At 35.6% G+C, this 20766-nt stretch overlaps 1 protein-coding gene across 7 annotated transcripts in view; it reads right to left on the bottom strand.

The window, feature by feature from the left end:
- Window positions 1-20227, bottom strand: part of LOC144375117 (transport and Golgi organization protein 1 homolog) — a 107792-nt gene extending 87565 nt beyond the window's left edge. For 2 of the 7 annotated variants that reach the window (XM_078038669.1, XM_078038672.1), the window contains exons 1-3: window positions 20127-20146; window positions 18122-18336; window positions 16327-16376 (exon numbers count right to left, since the gene is read on the bottom strand). In XM_078038669.1, the coding sequence (XP_077894795.1) occupies window positions 16327-16376; window positions 18122-18306 (235 nt within the window). In that variant the 5' untranslated portion in view covers window positions 18307-18336; window positions 20127-20146. Of the gene's footprint in view, window positions 1-16326; window positions 16377-18121; window positions 18337-20126 lie in introns of all 7 variants that reach the window. The other 5 variants (XM_078038670.1, XM_078038671.1, XM_078038673.1 and 2 more) reach the window with 5 other exon arrangements.
- Window positions 20228-20766: the final 539 nt, after the last annotated feature.

Raw genomic sequence — 20766 nt, 5'->3', positions numbered from 1 at the left:
CAACAAATGCTGAATGTTCTCTCTGATATAAGAAGGCTAACTGATAGAGGGGTAGGGATGGGAAACATGGGAGGAATAGATGAAATCTATATAGGGCAGAGGGGTGGGAGGAAAAAGAAGGGTCAGGGGACTAGCAAGGATGTTGGAATGTGATAGACATCATTATCCAAAGTAAATATATGAAGACACGAATTGGTGTCAACATACTTTATATACAACCAGAGATATGAAAATATGTGCTGTATATGTGTCATAAGAATTGTAATGTATTCTGCTGTCATTTATTTTTTAAATCAATTTAAAAAAGACTGGCAAAAAAGAAAAAGAAAATGCAAAAAATAAAAAAGAAAGAAAAAAAGAAATGAGAGAGTATATGCTAAAAACCAAAACCAAAACTAACAATAAAACCCCAGAATGCTTCCAGTAATCATACTGTGGAAGTACTGCAATTTTGACTGATATGTATTATGGGACAAAAGAAATGAGCATTTATGAGACATGAAAATTAAATTATTCCCTCTATGCTTCCAAACCAGAGTTATCAATATGGAAGAAACAGTATTCAAAAAAATAAAGATGATAAATAGAAGCTCTACTCTCAATTAAGTATCAATATACACATGGAAGTATAAAGTTCATAAGCATGTATGTATATACACACATAAAATATACACGATAAACATGTAAAATATATACATATATACATACATATAAAGATATAATAAGTAAATACTTATATATACACACATATTAAAGTATATCCTCAAATCCTCCCATCTCCCTCCTGTCTCTCCCAGGTCCAGTGGAACTGAGGGGTCCCTGAGTGCTGACAGAAGGATGCAGTAGTCACTGTGAGCCAGCATGCCTGGTGCAGTCAGCCAATGACTGCACCTCCTAGCAAACCTGGTGAGTGGTGCTGGTAGGTGGGTGAGAGGCCATAGGTCAGATTGGCACTCCCCCCTGTAGACCCATGCTCCACTTCCAGTGGCTGAGAAAGTGAGTGTTGCATTTGTTAAAAATAATGTGTCTCTGGGCATTGATCCCTAGATCCTCCCTCACACCATGGCAGGTGAACTGGTGCTTGTCTTGTATCTTCCTCTGATGTGGCTGGGACAGGAAGCTCCTTGCTTGCCTGCACAGGGTGAGTCAGAGTGCTGTCCGTCCACCCGTCTGTGACATGGGCAGATTTCTGGAGAGTGACCAGGATGCAATATTTCTATTTGTGTATTTATATAATCTAATATAGAAGAGTATTTTAAAGCCACAATTAAATATCAAACTTTTTTCACTAAAATATATTTCTTCTTATACACATCAAATTTTGTCTCTTGTTATTATCCCATAGATTTCTTGTGTGCTAGATAAGCATTATGAACTTTCGTAGATTATTTTCACTTATATATCTTTTGCTAGTATACACAAACAATCCATGGTAAGGTTTTATTTACATTGAAGCTAATTATATCTGATCAATATATTAGTTTTCTTTGGGGATGCACTCAAGTAATTTTAAATGATACAGAAAATTAAACTCACACTGCCCTTAACATAACACTTTCTCTTTTGGTATTTAGTAAAAATGGATCACAAAACTAAGCAACTTGAAGGTTGAAACGGGAACTGCTTTATTGAGGAGAAACTCAAGAGGGAACTGAGCAGGAACTCAAGGTATCCGGTACTCAAGGTAGCAGGCACCACTTTATTGCGGAACAGCAGAGGTATATATACCTAACTGATTACACACAGCTTGACTCAATTAGCATTATCTAGATACAGCAGTCAGCCAATAAGGAATCCTTATCATCTTAATGGCTCCGTGGCATTGACTCACAAACCACTCCTCCTGGCAAACTGCCAGATGCCATCTTTACTTGATTTGTGGTCCCCAACATTTTAGAAGTTGTGAGAAAGCAATTTAGATGTTCCTGATGATGTCTAAGAGGCCTGGGTGCCTAGAATCAATCTAAAATCTAAAACTAATTCAAGGATATTGAATAGGAACACTGTGTCCCCTACCATTTTTGTATTTGTCTTTGCTTGTTGATCTGCAATCACTCTTAAGACATTAATTATTTATTATACTGTTCCATTTAAAGAGTCAGAGAATGAAGACATAAATCTCCAAAGACCAAAGTGATGTTCCTGAACAGGAAGTTTCTCTATGTGTCCTGTATCCATGACTACTTTTTAATTTTTCATTATATTTCAACTATAATTGGAAAAACTGTCATATTACTTTCAGGTCTATATTCATGTAAGTTTTGACTTATCTCTTTAATGTCCCAACTTCAAGAGATAAGTCAAAACTAATAAAAATAATTTATTATTTACCAAAGACATATTTAGCCTAAACTTCTATGATAAATATGTCTTTGTTAAATAATAAATTAAAACACCTCATGATGTATAAAGCCATAAATAACTTTCCACATCATTTATTATTTACTACCAGCAAGACATCTGTTAAGAGTTTACACACATTATCTAATTTAACCCCTATGGTTCCTAATAGGCTCCATTTAAAGATGCTCAAAGATCACTGACTTTTCCAAGTTTTGAAATATTAATGGAGAAAATGGGCATTTTAACCCAGTTCTTCTCAGGCTGAAAATCAAGTATATTATTGTTTAAAATATTAAATACAAAATCATAACTGTGCGAAAAATTTAATGGCCAATTTTTAATTTTACATTGAACTGGCTTTATGTAGAAAAGGCTAATGTAAGAAAAGGTAATGAGAGATTTGACTGCAAAATTATTTTAAATGATTTCACAAAAAAAGAATCCATAAATTGCAGATAAAATTAGTATTATATCTATCAAATAGTAAAAATTTACATGAAAAAGTGATATTATCAATTGAAAAAAAATAATGCTTGTACAATTAGGAAGAGACAGGGCACATACCTTACTAAATAAGAAATACAGAAGCAGCATTAACTTATAAAAAATGCTGAAATACATAATAACTAATATGTAAAAAATTTTAAGGTGAAAAATCATTTTAGAATTTGGAGATGGGCAATATTTTTTTAAAAAAATCTAAAAATATTTGTAAAAGAAAAAATTGCTTTGAAGGAAAGAAAAGAGAATTCCAGGTTTTAGATATGTTGAAAGGGAGAGAGAAAAAAAGGAAAAAGGAAGAGTAACCAATATGAAAATCACTCAAATCAGTCAATGTAATGAAAAACCAAAAAAAAAAAAAAAAAAAAACCAAATAAAAAACACCAATGCGCAACAGAATGATCAAATTTACTGGATTTAAAGTCCACTACTTATGGTGAAAAAAGATAAATTTATTACCACCATATATTACAAAGGTAATATATTACCTTAGATTAGAAAAATGAAGAATAGTGTTACTGTATTAGATAATTAACAACTTATGCAAATGCCTGGAATTTTATTGAGTTTGAAGCTGAGAATTAAACCAAGTGTCACAAAGATTTATAGATTATCTCTTAGTGATAACATTTTTTAAATTTTTTTGCCTACTAAGAGTTGTTTCAGAGTAATGTCTTTATTGTTTCCACAATTAAATAGCTGAAAACAACTGTGTTGTAAAAGATGGAGGACAATGGGAAAAGTTTAAGCTGCATTTGGACTAATCAAAGAGCAAATTAATGTATTTTCTGATTTTAAAAAATACTAAAAAATATGAACACCTTTTAGCTCATGAATATTCTTCCAAAATATAACAAGTATTATATATATATATATATATATATATATGTATATATATATATATATAAATAAACTATATATGAAGATTACTGTGACATTGTTTATAGCATCTGAAAATTGGGTGTAGATTCTACAAGTCTATATAAAGGAATGGATTTAATTTTAGCATATCCATTATGTGAAAAAAAATTATTAACTTAAAATTATGCCAATTTATTTACTCTAATAATAGGTAAAAAAGGTAATAAAGTTGAAATAAACATGTTTGATTCTGGTTTTGAAAAATGCTAATCCAGTAGTAATGATTCATAAGATTATATAGAAAATATTAGCCATAATCAAGAGGATAATTCTTTTTTATTTTACACTGAACTTTATGAACATAAAAAATTGACATCCTATTCCTAAAGTATTGTTAGATGTTTGACAATAGGTAGAAATAACACAAAATTAGAGAATGAGTACTAATGCTAAAATTTAAGCTACAACTTTATTCCCACCTATGTGAATAATGAAACACATTATTTTTAAGTGTTCCTCATTCTTTGGTCATTTGAAAATGTAAGGCTGTATATGAATATACTTTGAACATGAAATAATATTTATAAAATTACTTTTTTTCAGAATAAAGTTTTAGAACCCCTAAATTTTCTTATGGTTCATAAAAGCACTATTGTTGTTCTTACCAGGCCAATAATAATAACACTAATAATAAAAAAAAAAATTTCAAGGCTGAGATTTCCCTTTCATGCTCATAAACAGACAATTGGCACCAAATTATAGATTTGGGACAAACAAAACCTTGAATCTGTCAGTACAAGTAGAGAAAGTGAAGCTCAAGTGCTGCAAATGGATTTGATACTACAACAGTTTGTTTCTTTGTTTGTTTTGGTACCAGTGATTGAACTCAGAGGCCCTGGACTACTGAGCCACATCCCAGCTCTATTTTGCATTTTTTAGATATTTTTTTAGTTGTTGATGGACCTTTATTTATTATTTATTTATATGTGGTTCTGAGAATAAAACACAGTGCCTCACACATGCTAGGCAAACACTATATTATGAGCCACAACCCCAGCCCTCATATTTTGTATTCTTATTTAGAGATGGTCTCACTGAGTTGCCTAGTGCCTTGCTGTTGCTGAGGCTGGGTTTGAACTCATGAGCCACTAAGCCACTGGGATTACAGTTGTGCACCACCGTGCCTGGCTGATAGCACAACAATTTATTAAAGCAGAAGCATCTTCTGTGAATTTATTGGACAGCTTCTGCTAACACCCTTTCAAGTGCAATCATGGGTTTCTTTCATTCTAACTGATGACTGATTCCTTTCTCTTCTTCTGTCCAGATAACTTTAAGCTCCTTATCTTTATTGAATCTAACTTAGAAAACAAATGTGTTGTATTCTAATATCAAATATGAAACACATTTTTGTAATAGAACATTGTTGTCTTTGATTTTCCATATTATATCCCTAAAATCACAGACACTTCGAAAAGACATTACATTGTGTTTTATGAACATTCCAAATAATAAGTAGCTAAGATAAATATTTTCTGAACTCTGAATGTTAAAATCTGGTACTTCTTTATATTCTCATATTCTAAAATAGCTACTGTTACTTCTTTGTATTTTCATATTCTAAAATAGCTAATATGATGGGCATAGGTATTCAAACTGGAGAGATTGAATAGGGGTTGAAAATTGTTTGCCTTGGTTTCTTCTACTTTAATTATCATTTTTAGTTGAGTTTCCCTTAATTTTATGTTGGAATACTATAATAATATCCTGACTCTCCTGTGTGTGTGTTTGTGTGTGTGTGTGTGTTTTTCAATTTACTCTTTAAGCTCATATGTCTGATATCAGCACCTCCTTATATAAGCACCATAACTGTTCCCAGTAAAAAGCAAAAGCAGACACACTTAAAATTTTGCATCTACAATTTACCCCTTTCCCTCAAATGTTACTTTCAATACATCATCATTTTGTTGTTAACAAGTTAAATATTCTCCAATTCTCCTTCTTCTATCCTCTTTGTTATTACCACAAATCAGTGTTCTGGGGTGGGAGACTCCCCTGAGAACATCTGAAAATGCCTAAAGATTTTGAGATGTTGTTATACTGGAGGTGAGGGAAATATTACTGACATCTAGTGAGTAGAGGCCTTGGTTACTGATAAACTACTACATTTTTACAGCAAAACCTCCAACAGCACAGAATTCTGCAATGCAGAACCATCATAATGCTGAGGTCCAGAAACTGCCTGAGATCAAGACATCATTAACTGGTAAGTAGATACCTGAAACAACAGAATGAATGAATGATCTCTCTCTGTTGCTCTGGCTCCCATCCAAGACAAATTTCCACACTATAGCAGAGCCAGTCTGTCCAAAATGTAAAAAGAGCCTGTATTTTATACTTGAAACTTCAATTACTTAGTACAAGGGATGGAAGGCATTATAAAATTCTTCATAAATTATTTCCTCATTAACTCTTTAGTTTCTTCTCACCTCCCTTTTTCTTTCTATACCAAACTTCAGCGCTACTGCAGAGTTTTCTATTATTTAAACGTTCATCTTCTATCTCTGTTGTCTGATTTCTGACATTTTGATATGCTGAAGCTTCTGCATGATTGCTATGACACTCAATTGATAGGACTTGTTCCCTTTGGGCATAGGTCCCCCTCTGAGGAAAAAATAGAATATAATCAGGAAAATGCAAATAACCACTGCATCACTGTAAATTCTGAGAGAGCTTATTAGACTATTTTGGAAAATTAATTTAGTACATTTTATAATTGAGTTGGATTCCAAAAAACAAACACCCACCTCAGTTTGTTATTTTTGCCATTTTAACACACAATAAAATACTTCTGAGACAAAGTTTTTCTCCTGATTTGTTTTGGCACTGGAACCTGGAGTCATCCCCCAGGACAGAGTGGTTAAGGAAGATGGACTTCCCTTCATTTTCAGATGCCCCAGTTGTGTGAGCATTAAATATTATTCCATCTACTTAATAGCCAGTAAGTCACAAAATAATTGAGAAAAAATAGCAGGTTTTGAGACAGTGAGGAATTTTTCCTGCTTATACTTTAAGAAAGGCAAATCAATATGAACAAAATTTCTAGTGATGTTAATTGGCTTAGGTAAGGTAGGGGATAGCCATTTGAACAAGTCACTGACATATCAAATGTTACCTTTTGGAATTTTAAGCAATTTTATAACAAAGGAAACTGATTTTGCCAATCTGAGAGATAGTGGAGACTTTTTCTCTTTGAATAAAATCATCCTACTGACTTACACAGATAGATCTCAAATTTTTGTATCATGCTGCTTGATTTTGCAAATCAAAAATTGATTTGTCCAATTTCCCTTAGATTTTTTTAAGTTCTCCTGTGTAATATTTTGGAGTAGTTTCTTGGCCTGATGGGCCCAATTTACCCTTTGTGACACAGTGAAAAAAAGGATACTGGTAATAGACATCATTAAGTTCCATTCCAATTTTTAAAGAATTAGCATTTACATATTTAGCTTTCAAAAAATAAAAATCAAACAAATGTTATTCCTCATAAAAGACTTGTGACACAAAATATTTTATTTTTATATTTTGCTGTTTCATTCACTTATCCACAATAACATACTCATTTTTAGAGTGGAAGAGATAAAAGCTTTTGTATTGATTACATATTAAAGAGAGAAAGTGAAATGAGCTTAAGTTTGATTTAGAAAATGTGTTTTTCAGAATATGTGTAAGTTCAATTTTTATAAGCATTAAAACCAAGCATTTCTAAGTGATCAAACTTAACTCTTCTTTTAAATTTATTCCATAGGTAATAGCAGACAATTAAAAACTACTCCCCACCTCCACAGAAGCATTATTTTACACTTGAGAAACTCAAGTACCTTTGTTTCATTATCTATTAGAGGATAGAGAAATAGTAGGTCTGACAAAAATAGATGTATATATAATATATATGTATAATAGATGGGCGTATTTAAGTATGTAAATTGTATCTCTGCCTATCTTAAAAAATGCTAATTAAAAAAGTGAATGCCATTCTAATTTTATTCTGTTTAAGAGGTAATTTATTCAAGAATATTCAGAAATCATCTATCTAATGGAAGGTTAGATTTTATTAGCATAATCCAAAAGTAGCATTTATTACTGGGGAAAGTAAGTGGTGTGGGTCTTTCATTTGGGCTTTAAAGTTTATGTCCACCTGCACTGTAGAATTATTGTAAGAAGTTCCTTGTCACAAAATATAGAATTAATATTATAGCTCTGAATATTGAATATAATACACAGTAACTAGAAACTTTAGATATATTTAGATTATTCTTTCATTCTTCCTTTTATATACTAGATGTTGATGATATAAAAAATGATACAATATAATACCAATCCTGAAAGAATTTGCATCATAATGGAGAAGATATCTATTTGTAAAAACTGAGACCAAGCACACTTAATGTTATGATTAAAGCTTTTGAAAAAGTATATGAAAATTAGATTAATGAGCTCTCACTTCTATTAGGATGGGAAAGTAATGATGGTGCAGCAGAAATTCTTTGGGGCATGAAAAAAAGAGAATTCAATGTGGAACTTAAAGAGCGAGAGGCAATGGAGGATATGTTGGCAAATGTTAAGCATAAATAGAGACAGAGAAGCAATAAAGATCAGAAGAGGTAGGAATTGTGTGAAGCGAAGGAATTATGTGAACAAGTATTAGTGGGGCTGAGTTTGTTCCTACAGGGAATTTGGAAGACTATTTGTGATCATGCTTGGAAGAGCTGGGGGACATATGAATAAATATTGAGTTTATTACATAAATAATAGAATATTTTCTTACTTTTGTGGGTATGGCATGGTTAAATGTTTATTTTAGAAACTAATGCTTGTGAGAGGGGAGAATGGCACACTTGAGAGAGGCTCATGACAGGAAGAGCAACTAGGGGCAGGTCACTGTTCTCTAGGCTAGAGATAAGAGAAAGGAGGGTTGTAAGCACTGGCAATAATGACAAAATGAGAACTCATTCAGAAAGCAGAATAAACAAAACATAATAGTAAGGATTTGATTTTTATTTCGTTTGTTGTAGCTAAAATCACAAAATTTAGAGATTTAAAATTGCCTATAGTTATGTCTCAATTATGGTAAAAACTGTTTTAAAATAATTGAATACTTGGTGTGTCACAGAAACTCATGTGGTGGGAACAGCAGCAGTGGCCAGGCAGCACAGTTTCAGAAGGTTCCCGAGAGCCACTGCCTGCAGCACCTGCATGAGCCTTGTGCTCTCAGCCAGGAAGCTCCAAAGGAAGGTCAGCTCTGAAGAATGTGAGGCTAAGAAGAAGCCCAAGAGGAGGTCTTCCAGGCTGTCTTCTCTGACTGCTGCTGCCAAGGCAGATGCCAAAACCAGAAAGGTTTTCTTTCATAGTCAGCAAATGGAAATAGTGATGTGAATGAATAACTGTGATATGAGGTAATAAATGCAGTTTTGAAAACGTTTCCAAAATAGAACTGATGGGAAGCAGCAAGTCATCAAGGAGACTGTATAAAGTGTATGTTCACAAAAGGGAGAGTTTTATAAGGATCCCAAAGAGGAGTTGGATATTTCCAGATGGAGCAGAGTGAGACTGAGAGGTCTGTGAAAAGAAAATAGGATTTCAGGAGGTGCATCATCATCTGCCTAACTACAAATATATTAGACAGTTAAGGGAACTGAAAGACTTTAATTTGATTGAAATGCACAATATAATTCTATAACAAAGGGAAAATAGGCAAAAGAGAAATTAGAGAGTACATTGCTTGGTCCTTTAATAAGTAAAGACAAGAATAACATGGGGACATTTACATTTTAAAATAATCTCATTGGCTTTATTGCTGACGATGGGATAACAGATGTAAGACCTATGAATGAGGGGCTCAGAGTAGAGTTTACTATATTTTAGCAGAGATGATACAAATTTTACTGTCATTATCAGTTACCAGACGATGTTATTTAGAGTCAACAAAATATGATTACATAGAGAAGTAAATTGAGAAGTAAAGTTGATATATGTTTGATTTGATATATTTTGACCTGGAATTTATATATTTTAAAAAACCTTTTATAATTTACACTAAGTGTTTGCTGTGCCTCTATAGATGAAATATTTGAAGGATTTACTGAGTCGGACAATTTTAGTGTTTTAGCCTCCTTATTCATTAATATAAAATGTTACATTTTAAGTAAGGGAAGTATTTTTTGTTTGAATTACTGCTGTCTAAAAAAGATATTTAAATGATTATATCAAACAAGAATTTATTATGTCTGTTTTTATTATTTAATTTTCCTTTTAATGTGTTATGGAAAACAAAAGTTTAATAATGGAAAATTACATTTATTTTACATAATTTTGGAATAATTTTTAGCTAAGTTATCTAAGGCAAAAAATAAAAAGTAAAGTTTTAGAAAGCCTGATATGTGGTAGGAGGTGGGAGAACTAGAGGTGTGCAGAATTTGTGGTTAGACACTGATCCTTCCCATCTCTTCCAGATGCTTCCCTTATTCTTACCATTTCTCCAAATTTTATATTGATAATCTCTTCTCACATTTTTCCGAAGAGGCAATTACATTACTTTCTATGATTGCAGAAAGTTATGATTACATTATATTAGATTTTGACACTAAATCATACACTGGTGAGAAAGCCATACTCTTCATTTGGTTTTTATTTTCATCACTAAGACAATACAAAGGTGACTCCCATTCTGTAGTCACAAGTTACTTCAATATTCTTAGTAAAACATAACAGAAACATATATAAGTTTTATTTCATTAAGATCTCCTGAAGGGAGACAATTCTTTGTTGTATACTAGAGCTTTTATCCCCAAGTTTTGAAAAGCAAAATGTCTCCAGGTATTGTCAACTATCTCCTAGGCTATGAATATGGGGGAAGAGGCAAAAACTTCCGTGATCCAGATGCAAAAGAAACATTAAATGTTTAAAGATATTTCATCTTTTAAATTCTAATGAAATGCCCAAACAGAATTCTTTTTTTTTAATTTAACTTTTAGTTGTAGTTGGACACATACCTTTATTTTAGTTATTTATTTTTATGTGGTGTTTAGGATTGAACGCAGGATTAGGATTGAACTATCTAAGCAAACACTGTATCACTGAGCCACAAGCCCAGCCCCTCCTAAATATAATTACTGTCTAAAGAAATATGGAAAGAAAAAAATCATCACTTTATATGCCTGTAGATATAATAGATCTACAAGTGGTTTTGTTATATCATATTTGTAGAAAAGAGGAGAATGAAAGATAAAGTTTTCCCATTCAGTTTTCTCAATCTGAATGCTCTTGTACCCTAAGCAAGACTTGTTGATTTTCCTCATAATTAAACATAATCTACCTTCTGTTACAGCAACACATTCAAGGAGAGAATAAGGTACCAATCATTTACTTGCAGAAAGAAAATTAACAATTTGCTTCATGTTGCTATGAAGTAACCATTTAGGTTTTTAAAAAGTACACAAGGTTTTCACCCACTTTCTCCTTACATTATCGTCACTGAACATAATAGACAGCTAATAAAAATGTGACCTTATATGGGGGAGATATTATTTTCAATCAATCACTCCTTTGGATAAATGTTTTGAGTCATTCAATGGTAACTGAGTCCTTCTGCTCCACTGGCATATATGGGAGACACAATTAGAATTACTGTAATTATCAACTACTTCCTATAAGCAAATAGAAATGATAGCTAAATAATCTTTAAGTGAATAATATTAAATATCACAATTATGAAAAAAGTAAAGAATATGAGTTATTTAATATTTTTTTTCGAATTCCAACTCACTGTTTTGCCTGGAATTACACTACATTATGTTGAAGTAATTGGTAAACTATACTATTATGAGTGTAAATTTTACAAATATTGAAATTACTGCATTCTGAATAAAATCACAAACTCTTAAAATGGGATATTTAAAGAGGGGAAAATAGTAACTAATACAACTATCTAAAAAAATTTATTATACTTTACTGGGCAGTCATAGTCATAGTATTCTTATAAATATTTTTTAAAATACTTTTTGTAGTTGTAGATAAACAGAATGCATATATTTTATGTTTTTTTTTATATGGTGCTCAGGATCAAACCCAGTGCCTCACACGTTAGGCAAGCATTCTGCCAGTAGCTTCAGCCCCAATCCCAAGGCATTCTTTTTAAGTATCATTAAGTTTACACGTATTTTTTTGGAAGGGATTGAGTATTTGTTCATCTATGATCAACACTTTTAGGCTAATTTTCTGTTTCAACTCAAGTTTTAAAAAAACCTGCTTTTATTCACATTAAAAACAAACTGCTTGATATGTACTCAATAATTAGATGATGAATTAAGATGCAATTATTCCAATAAGTAGGATGTGGATGCACTGGAGCAAACACCAGCAAGAGTGAGGACATGCTGCTAAACTGTCTCACCTACTTTTATCATGCTATATCCACTTTAGGAATCCAATTTATATGGTAAACAAAACTTTCAACAAATTCATTTCATCATCACAACAATTATACAATGGGGAGATCAACTTAATCTTCATTTTACAACTTGGAAAACTGAAGAACAAAAATATCCCATAACTTATATAAAGTGGCATGCCAATAGTGGCACAGCATGGATCTGAACAGTCTTGCTTCAGTAGCAGGATTTTTCCAACCTCAATAGACACACAATTCAGTTAGCAATCTTATTAAATTCAGATTCGAACTCAGTACTTCTGGTTAGGGGAAAACAACATTCTGATTTTTAACAATCACACCTGTGATACAGATGTTGCTAGTCTGAAGATCACCCTTTAATTAGCAAAGTTCTAATCTACACTGGACAATAGAGATATGGCAACCATCAGAAACAAAGTTTATCCTCAGAAAATTATTCTTAGGTGCAAATTGCCAACTTCTTATTTAGAACTTATGCTACTTCTTTTTCTTTCTTTTAAAAACAAAAGTTAAGGGCTGGGGATGTGGCTCAAGTGGTAGTGCGCTCGCCTGGCATGCGAGCGGCCTAGGTTCGATCCTCAGCACCACATACAAACAAAGATGTTGTGTCCGCCGATAACTAAAAAATAAATATTAAAAAATTCTCTCTCTCTCTCTCTCTCTCTCTCTCTCTCTCTCTCTTTAAAAAAAGGGAAGTTAACAAAATTTGCAAGTATTATAATATTTACAAGTATTATAGTAGCTAATTTCAGGTTTTGATAGTCAACATATGATTAATATAAACTTGAAACTGTAATATCTACCCCCCATAAGGCTTTCCCTTCATCCAAAAACGATTTACAATTACTCTTAAATATCTTCTTTAACATAGATTCAGTCCAAACCCATTAATATTTAGGAGTACATGTTTGTACCCTCTATACAGGAAAAGAAATTCAAGGTTAACTTAGAAATCCAGCACCTTTCCAAACTTTTGCTGTTTACACAAGTGCTGACTCTAAGTGGAAAAGGAAGCACATCTTTGATAAATAGAACGTAAATGTCAACACATTACTAAACAACTCTCGTCCATAACTTTCTGTAAAACAAAGGGATGTTCATAATAATTTCCCTTCACGCTCACTGGTGAATTGATTTTTATACCGTAATCTAAAATACCGTAATCTAAAATATAGAATGTAAAAAGTATAAAAGTAAACCAAAAAACATATATTATTTCCCTGTGTTTAAAATGCATTGGCCCACAGGCCTTCAATACTTAAAACCTAAAATACCATCAAATCATTAGAAATTAAATCTTTATCAACCTTTTTTACTAAAAGAAAAAGAAGTATTCCTATTGACATATAATCAAACACTTTTAAAGTCATGCATTTAATTTGACAATGATATCTTCCAAAGGCCGTCCTGGATGTGTATATTAGACCTAATTATGTAACTAAAGAATAACTTATTAATTAAAACAAAAGATGGGATTTAAGACAAATCTCCCTAGTACAAGTAATTCTGGTTTTCCTATATCTCATTCAACATTTTCCTGAATGTACCCAGATACACTTAACATTTCTTCCCTGGGGGATAATTAACTGCCACATACTTTGACAAGTTCACACACACACACACACACATACACACACACACACACACCCCTTACCAAAATCCATAATTAAATAATTGCACCTGGAAGTAGCAAGCATAAGGTTTCAAAGGTCTCATGCAATATTAACACACAAATTCTAAATATACTTATGATTGTGGAATCCCATTTTAATTACAACATAAATTAACAAATCTAAATAATACAATTACCATAAAGCTAAAATTCTCATTCATGCAGCTATGAGTTAAAAGAAATATAATACCACAATCTATTGCATTTTCTGGCATGAAAGCAAAAACACAATACAAATGTAGGCTTTTCTATCAAAATTACAAGAACTAACCTTCTACCCAGAAAAATCCAAAGACACACAAAAGCATCTGCATTATTTTACATATGAGGTGTATGGAAAAAAGTCTCTCCCCAAAGTAGTAAGAAACAACTTCTAATTTCCTAAGAAACTTGTATTTTACATTTGTTTTTTTTTTCCTGAATCACTTACACAGCCACAAAGAAACTCAGATATTAAAGAACTAGAGAAGTTAAAAGATGTCCTTTTCAATAGCCAACAGTCACCAAAGACTGTGACAAAAGAAAATAGATATAAGTATTCCATGTTACTGTGCACAAGCAAGCCCAAAGTTTTACTGCTTCACTAGTTAAATCACTAATGTTAAGCATTATTTCATGAACCTAAATGAAATCTGGTATATAAAGAGAAAAAAAATATGTGATAAGTGAAAGTTACTTTCTATTTCACAGAAATATTATTATTATTTTAGATTATTTTACTTTATCTAAAATAATCCTGTGACCTTGTGGAAACAGTCCTGGGTTAAACACTTAAAGTACATTCCTTTACCAAATGTACCAGTACATTACTGCTCTGAAAGTATTCAATATGTCTACTATGTTCTCTAGATGTAAATTCATACACTGGTTTAAGCCATTTGCAGAAAATCAACAGAAATTATGAGAATATATTCTGAAAGTTAAGTGATTCTTCCACAGAGCAAATTTAACTTGACCTCCTAAATGGTACAGATTTGACACACCATTTAGAAGGCTAAAAGAAATACTGATTTACTTCTTCTCTAAAGCAATACTGTTCAACAAAATTATAATACAAGTTACACATGTAATTTTGGATTTTCTAATAACTATGCTAAAATGATAAAAATACAATTTTTAAAACACTTACTAAACATGCCAAATATTATTTCAAGATGTAATAAATATCTTTAAAATATTTATTCTTTTACAAATATTTTAAAGATATTTATTACAAAATTAAGTTTTCAAAATCCAGTATGCATTTCACACTTACAGCATATCACATTTTCAACTAACCACAACAACCTGGTCCATAGTCAGAATGTGGCTAGTGGCTACACTATTGAGCAGTATACTTTTTAAGTAATATTTTGAGATCTGACATACCACTCTGTTTATAATTAGTTCACATTCCTGTCTCCTTTTTAAACTGAAATGACTGTGACTACAAATATAAGCAAAACTGTTAATTCACTGGATAAATCAGGATCAGATCCCCCTTATCTGGGAATCTGGTTAACACACATAATAAGTAGCAAATGGATTTTTCTTTATTATGTCTCAAGTAGACTTCGGAGATGGTGCTGATCAACATGAGCAAACACAATTTGTAGCAAAAACACAGGTTAAACACCAAAATATTTTTATATCAAATCATAACACTGCCTTAATTCTAGCATCCCTTCCCGTCTCATTCTTGAGCACATACTTCTATGCAATTTATTTATAATATTGCTCTCTAAATTTGATAAATTTTGTCAACCATACAGTCATCATTCAAAAATAAACAGAACACTATATAAGACACAAATGAAAAAAAGTCAACCAGCTACTTTTAATACAATTTGTCAACCAATCTTAAATTCTGAGTTTCACTGAATTTGATTCTTCTCACAATTCCAATTAATTTACTGCTAAGAATTTTCCCAAGTCATTAGGATATTTGTTTAAAATGTAAATAATTCCAACAATGTGTTTTCTAGAAAATAACAACTACAACCATAGCTTAGCACCTAAAATTTGTCCTTTAGGCAAGTTACTGAATAAATCAAACAAAAACAACTATACTCCTGTTTAATGCTTTTACATTTTGTAACACCATATTCAACAATTTATAAATTTGGAAAATCAGTTCAGATTGCACACAAGCACTAACTTTAAAACTTAAAATCTTACAGGTTTCTACAAAATACTTGTGAATAAATGTATTCCACAGAAAAACAACAGAAAAATCAACACCAGTCAAACAATTCTCAGCAAGAAGCACAAGATCAGTATATTCATAAGTACAGAATATATGATACATGCTCAAGAGTATTTTTCCCCTAATTTAATTTAATTCACCTAGGCAATTTTTGTTTAAAGCACTTGCAAAGCTTTAAGGAAGCAAACATAGCTAGCTAGCCTCTTCTGCTGCAAATACATACAAGGATAATACATTCATCTCCTGATATCGTTCCACAATTTAGAAATCAAAATAACAAAATTTGTTTCTTACCTGCAGTTAGGAGAGGGTTAAGGGTTATTTCAGCTAGTTCCTTCTGAATTCTATTAGTGAAATGGGAACAGACAAAAAGGATTTCAGACAGTCTACAGAATAACCAGAAAATCAGAATGCCCTCTACCATCATGCAGGTAACTGCAAGGCTGGTTTTGCCTTCAGTAATCCTAACATGGCTGCTTCCTCTTTGTTCTCAGAGGCATAACCCAAACTCCTTAACAGAAAATTGCAGCTTTTTTCTCACTTGCTACTGTAAATAGGTAAGTCATTTACACCTGATTTGAGAAAGTCCTCCACTACTACTCAACAAAAGGATATAAAATCTATTTTAAAACTCTTTTTACCAAAGAAATTCTCTTTTCAAGCTTATATGCAAATGAGACAAAACGGAAGGAGGAAAAGCACTAGAATATTTTTGACAATGACTTCAATCCACTTTTACTGTGGTAAAAATTAGAAAGCTATTGCAAGACACATTAATAGTTTTGTCAATATTTTATCTGTTTAAAAAAAGTTTAAAATTTACAAATACCTTTACCAATGAAAAACTTCCACGGACTATTTTAGCAATCTTACTTAACCATTTATTTTCTCTGATCTTAGGTACAGCATGTAAATTTAAATTTCATATTCTTGGAGGAAAGAGGGCCTTAAGGTAAGTGGAAAAAAAGCATTTCTCTGATTTTCTTGAAATTTAAAATGTTTTGAAAAGTTGTTTAATGTTCTCTCCACAAGATTACAACACACTGAGAAGAATTTTAAATTGTTTCAAAGACTGCTGCTATTCAATATAATATTCTCAAGTTCATTAGTGTTTGATTAATGGTGCAATGACTGTGAAAATGTATAGAAAAATAAGAACATGAATCACCATAAAATGCAATAATTGATCAGTTTTTATATTTCCTTTTTCTTTTAGTTGTGATCAATGAAAAACCACAAAACATCAACATTAGGTAATGCTACAGGTACACTTTATGTTTGATACAAGAGTTCTACTCAATACAACCACTATCACTGATGGAGTCCCATTGATGGATTTTTTTTTACCATCATAAAAAATAAAAGTCAGCAGGAAACAAATAATCTTTCACTTATAACAAAATGTTTTTTCCTGCTATTGATTTTCACTACTATGTCAAGAACATCCAGGAGTTTTAAAGATGTGCGAAGTTTTAACAGCAAAGTGACACTTGAGATTGTTAATGGCTACTTTTCCATTTTATTTGTTCTCACAAGAACAAAGAGGGATAACTATAACTACAAAAAAATTATACCTACTATGCAGGATTTAAAGACTTGTTTGTAAAACTAAGCAAATTTAAAATCTGCTTTCAAAAAAAGCCAAGGCCTGACATTCAACATTTTTAGCAAATATAAACTTTTTTGATCATTTCCTTTCATGAAAAGTGACATATTTCCTTTTATGAAGTTGCCACCACAGATGCCTGGACTGACACCCACGTGGACACGAGCTAATTTCACTCAAGAGTATAACTCACAAAAGGAAACATCCCCAATGTACCATCTAACTCAGTTTCACAAATTTTCCTTGCCAACTCCTTAAACTCTCAGGATGAGAATTCAGTCTCTAGGACTCTTGCTGAAATTACCAAAGTACAGAATAAGTTTGCTTAGAAGCATAATTTTAGTGAGGACGTTTTCATGCTCCCTAAAGGATGACAATTCATTCAGGTACAAATAAAATTGTTCATGAAGTATTTCTGGAGTATTGTTCTTGATGTAAAAATAAAAACATCCAATTGCTTGAAAGACAACCTGACAATGTTACCTTTTAGCACTAGTGGATAACTTAGCAGTGGTTTTGCTAGAGAGTTTGGTGCTCTTCTTCCACTGGGTGGCAGAAGGTTCTTTCTTCATGATCTTCAGGCTCTGGAGCACCAGGGTCTTGCTGGTCGGAATCTGAACTGCCACTGCTGGTGCTGGGGCTGTCATCATCGGACATTTGCTTATCATTGGCCATTTGATGAATTATCACTTGGAAAACTTTTTTAAAGAGGAAAGAGAAGAGGGAAGAAATGTTAATCTAAGAAATCAATCAACAGCTTTTCCTTATCTTAATATCATTCTCAGATTGTATCTCTATAAAAAGGCTTCAAAAGTGTTCACATTTATTGTATGAAAATGTTACTGGGGATAGGATGAATCTTACAATGCCAGCTCTCACGGATTGTCCGAAATCACCCACTCACATTTTTTTTCCCATTCCTTGGATAATCTATGAATTGTCTACTTTCTCAGAAGGCATGAAAAAGATTTGCCGGGGAACTTAAGGCAAGGAGTATTAACAACATAACTGTAAATAACAGACTGTTATGAAAAATGTTAAAAAGTCACTACACGTCTAAATATTCACAGACTGACATGGGTCAGAGCTACCAAATTCCCTTTCCCAGAGGAAAACATTCCCTGTTAACCACTCATATGCTTATTTAAGGTGCACATTCCTCTTCTATGCACGTAAAACCTTTAAACACAACACTGGGAAATTTAAAACTCAACTAACAATCTTCCCTAGCCTTTTCCACAGCCAGCAGTGAAGATTCATCCAGCCGCCACCATGGGAAAAGCAGAATCCAACTGCACTTTCTGCAAAGCTCCCCACGTCACCAAGGTTCCTTGCTCAATATTTACATCACGGGGAACATTTTATCCAAAATTAATGAAAAGAAGGGTAAAAGCCCAAGGAAAAACAACAAAGCCCCAAGAACTGCAACAAATGTCAGCGCCCTCCTAGGCGAGTCGCAGCTGCTGCTGCCAGTGTCCACGCAGCTCCGCGGCCCTTTGTGGGAAAGGCCGCCCACGGACAGCTCGCCGCCCCAGCCGCCAAGTAATAGGAGCAGCCAAAAGGCCCCGCAGCTCGGGGACACCGGCGTGGACGCCTGGCGTGAACCTAGCTGTCGCCCCCCTAACTGCCCACGCCCCAGGACCCCAGCCCCGCCGTCCTACCTTGCCGCCTGAGGGAAGCTGCCGCCGCCCCTACTGCCACCGACATGGAACCCAGGCCCCCCGCCTTACCTCGCAGCGGGAATGAAGCTGCCGCCGCCACCGCCCCAGCCAAAGCCCACGGGGACACCATCCCCGCTGCCCTACTTCCCGGCGGGAACGAAGCTGCCGCCACCACCGCCCTAACTGCCCACGCCCAAGGACCCCAGCCTCGCTGCCCTACCTTGCCGCCTGAAGGAAGCTGCCGCCGCCCCTACTGCCCCCCACGTGGACCCCAGCCCCACCGCCTTACCTGCAGTGGGAATGAAGCTGCCTCTGCCACCCCCTCGGCTGAAGCCCACGCGGACACCATCCCCACTGCCCTACTTCCCGGCGGGAATAAAGCTGCCGCCGCCGCTACCACAACCCTAGCTGCCCCCAAAGCCGACCAAGGCGGCAGCGGCAGGACCAAGAACGAGGCGGCGGCAGCAGGACCGAGAACGAGGCGGCGGCGGGAACGATGCGGCGGCAGCAAGGCGAGGCCGCTGAAGTCGCCCCTCGCCCCCCTGGCTGCCACCCCCACGCTGACTCCCTCGCCAACCCCCACCCTCCCTCTTCCTTTCCCCGCGGCAAGAAAGAAGCAGCTGCCACAGCAAGGCGGCGGCGAGGCAGCGGCGGCAGGACCGAGGCGGGGGCGACGACCGAGGCGGCGGCAGGACCGAGGCGGCGGCGGCAGGAAAGCGAGGCCGCTGAAGTCGCCCCCCGCCCCCCTGGCTGCCACACCCACGCTGACCCCCACGCCGACCCCCACGCTGACCCCCACACCGACCCCGACCCTCCCTCTCCCTTACCTCGCGGCAAGGAAGCAGCCGCCACAGCGAGGCGGCGGCAGGACCCAGAACGAGGCGGCGGCTGCAGGACCGAGGCAGCGGCGGCAGGAACGCGAGGCCGCTGAAGTCGCCCCCCGCCCCCCTGGCTGCCACACCCACGCTGACCCCCACGCCGACCACCACGCTGACCCCCACGCCGACCCCGACCCTCCCTCTTCCTTACCTCGTGGCAAGTAAGCAGCCGCCACAGCGAGGCGGCTGCAGGACCCAGAACGAGGCGGCGGCGGCAGGACCGAGGCAGCGGCGGCAGGACCGAGGCAGCGGCGGCAGGAACGCGAGGCCGCTGAAGTCGCCCCCCGCCCCCCTGGCTGCCAGCCCCACGCTGACCCCCACGCTGACCCCCACGCTGACCCCGACCCTCCCTCTTCCTTACCTCGCGGCAAGGAAGCAGCTGCCACAGCGACGCGGCGGCAGGACCCAGAACGAGGCGGCGGCGGCAGGACCCAGAACGAGGCGGCGGCGGCAGGACCGAGGCAGCGGCGGCAGGAACGCGAGGCCGCTGAAGTCGCCCCCCGCCCACCTGGCTGCCACCCCCACGCTGACCCCCACGCCGACCCCCACGCTGACCCCCACGCCGACCCTGACCCTCCCTCTTCCTTAC

This window comes from Ictidomys tridecemlineatus, chromosome 2 (genome assembly GCF_052094955.1).
Source record: "Ictidomys tridecemlineatus isolate mIctTri1 chromosome 2, mIctTri1.hap1, whole genome shotgun sequence".
Lineage (NCBI taxonomy): Eukaryota > Metazoa > Chordata > Mammalia > Rodentia > Sciuridae > Ictidomys > Ictidomys tridecemlineatus.
Note: the sequence above shows the minus strand (reverse complement) of the source record. Positions and strands in the feature narration are given on the sequence as shown.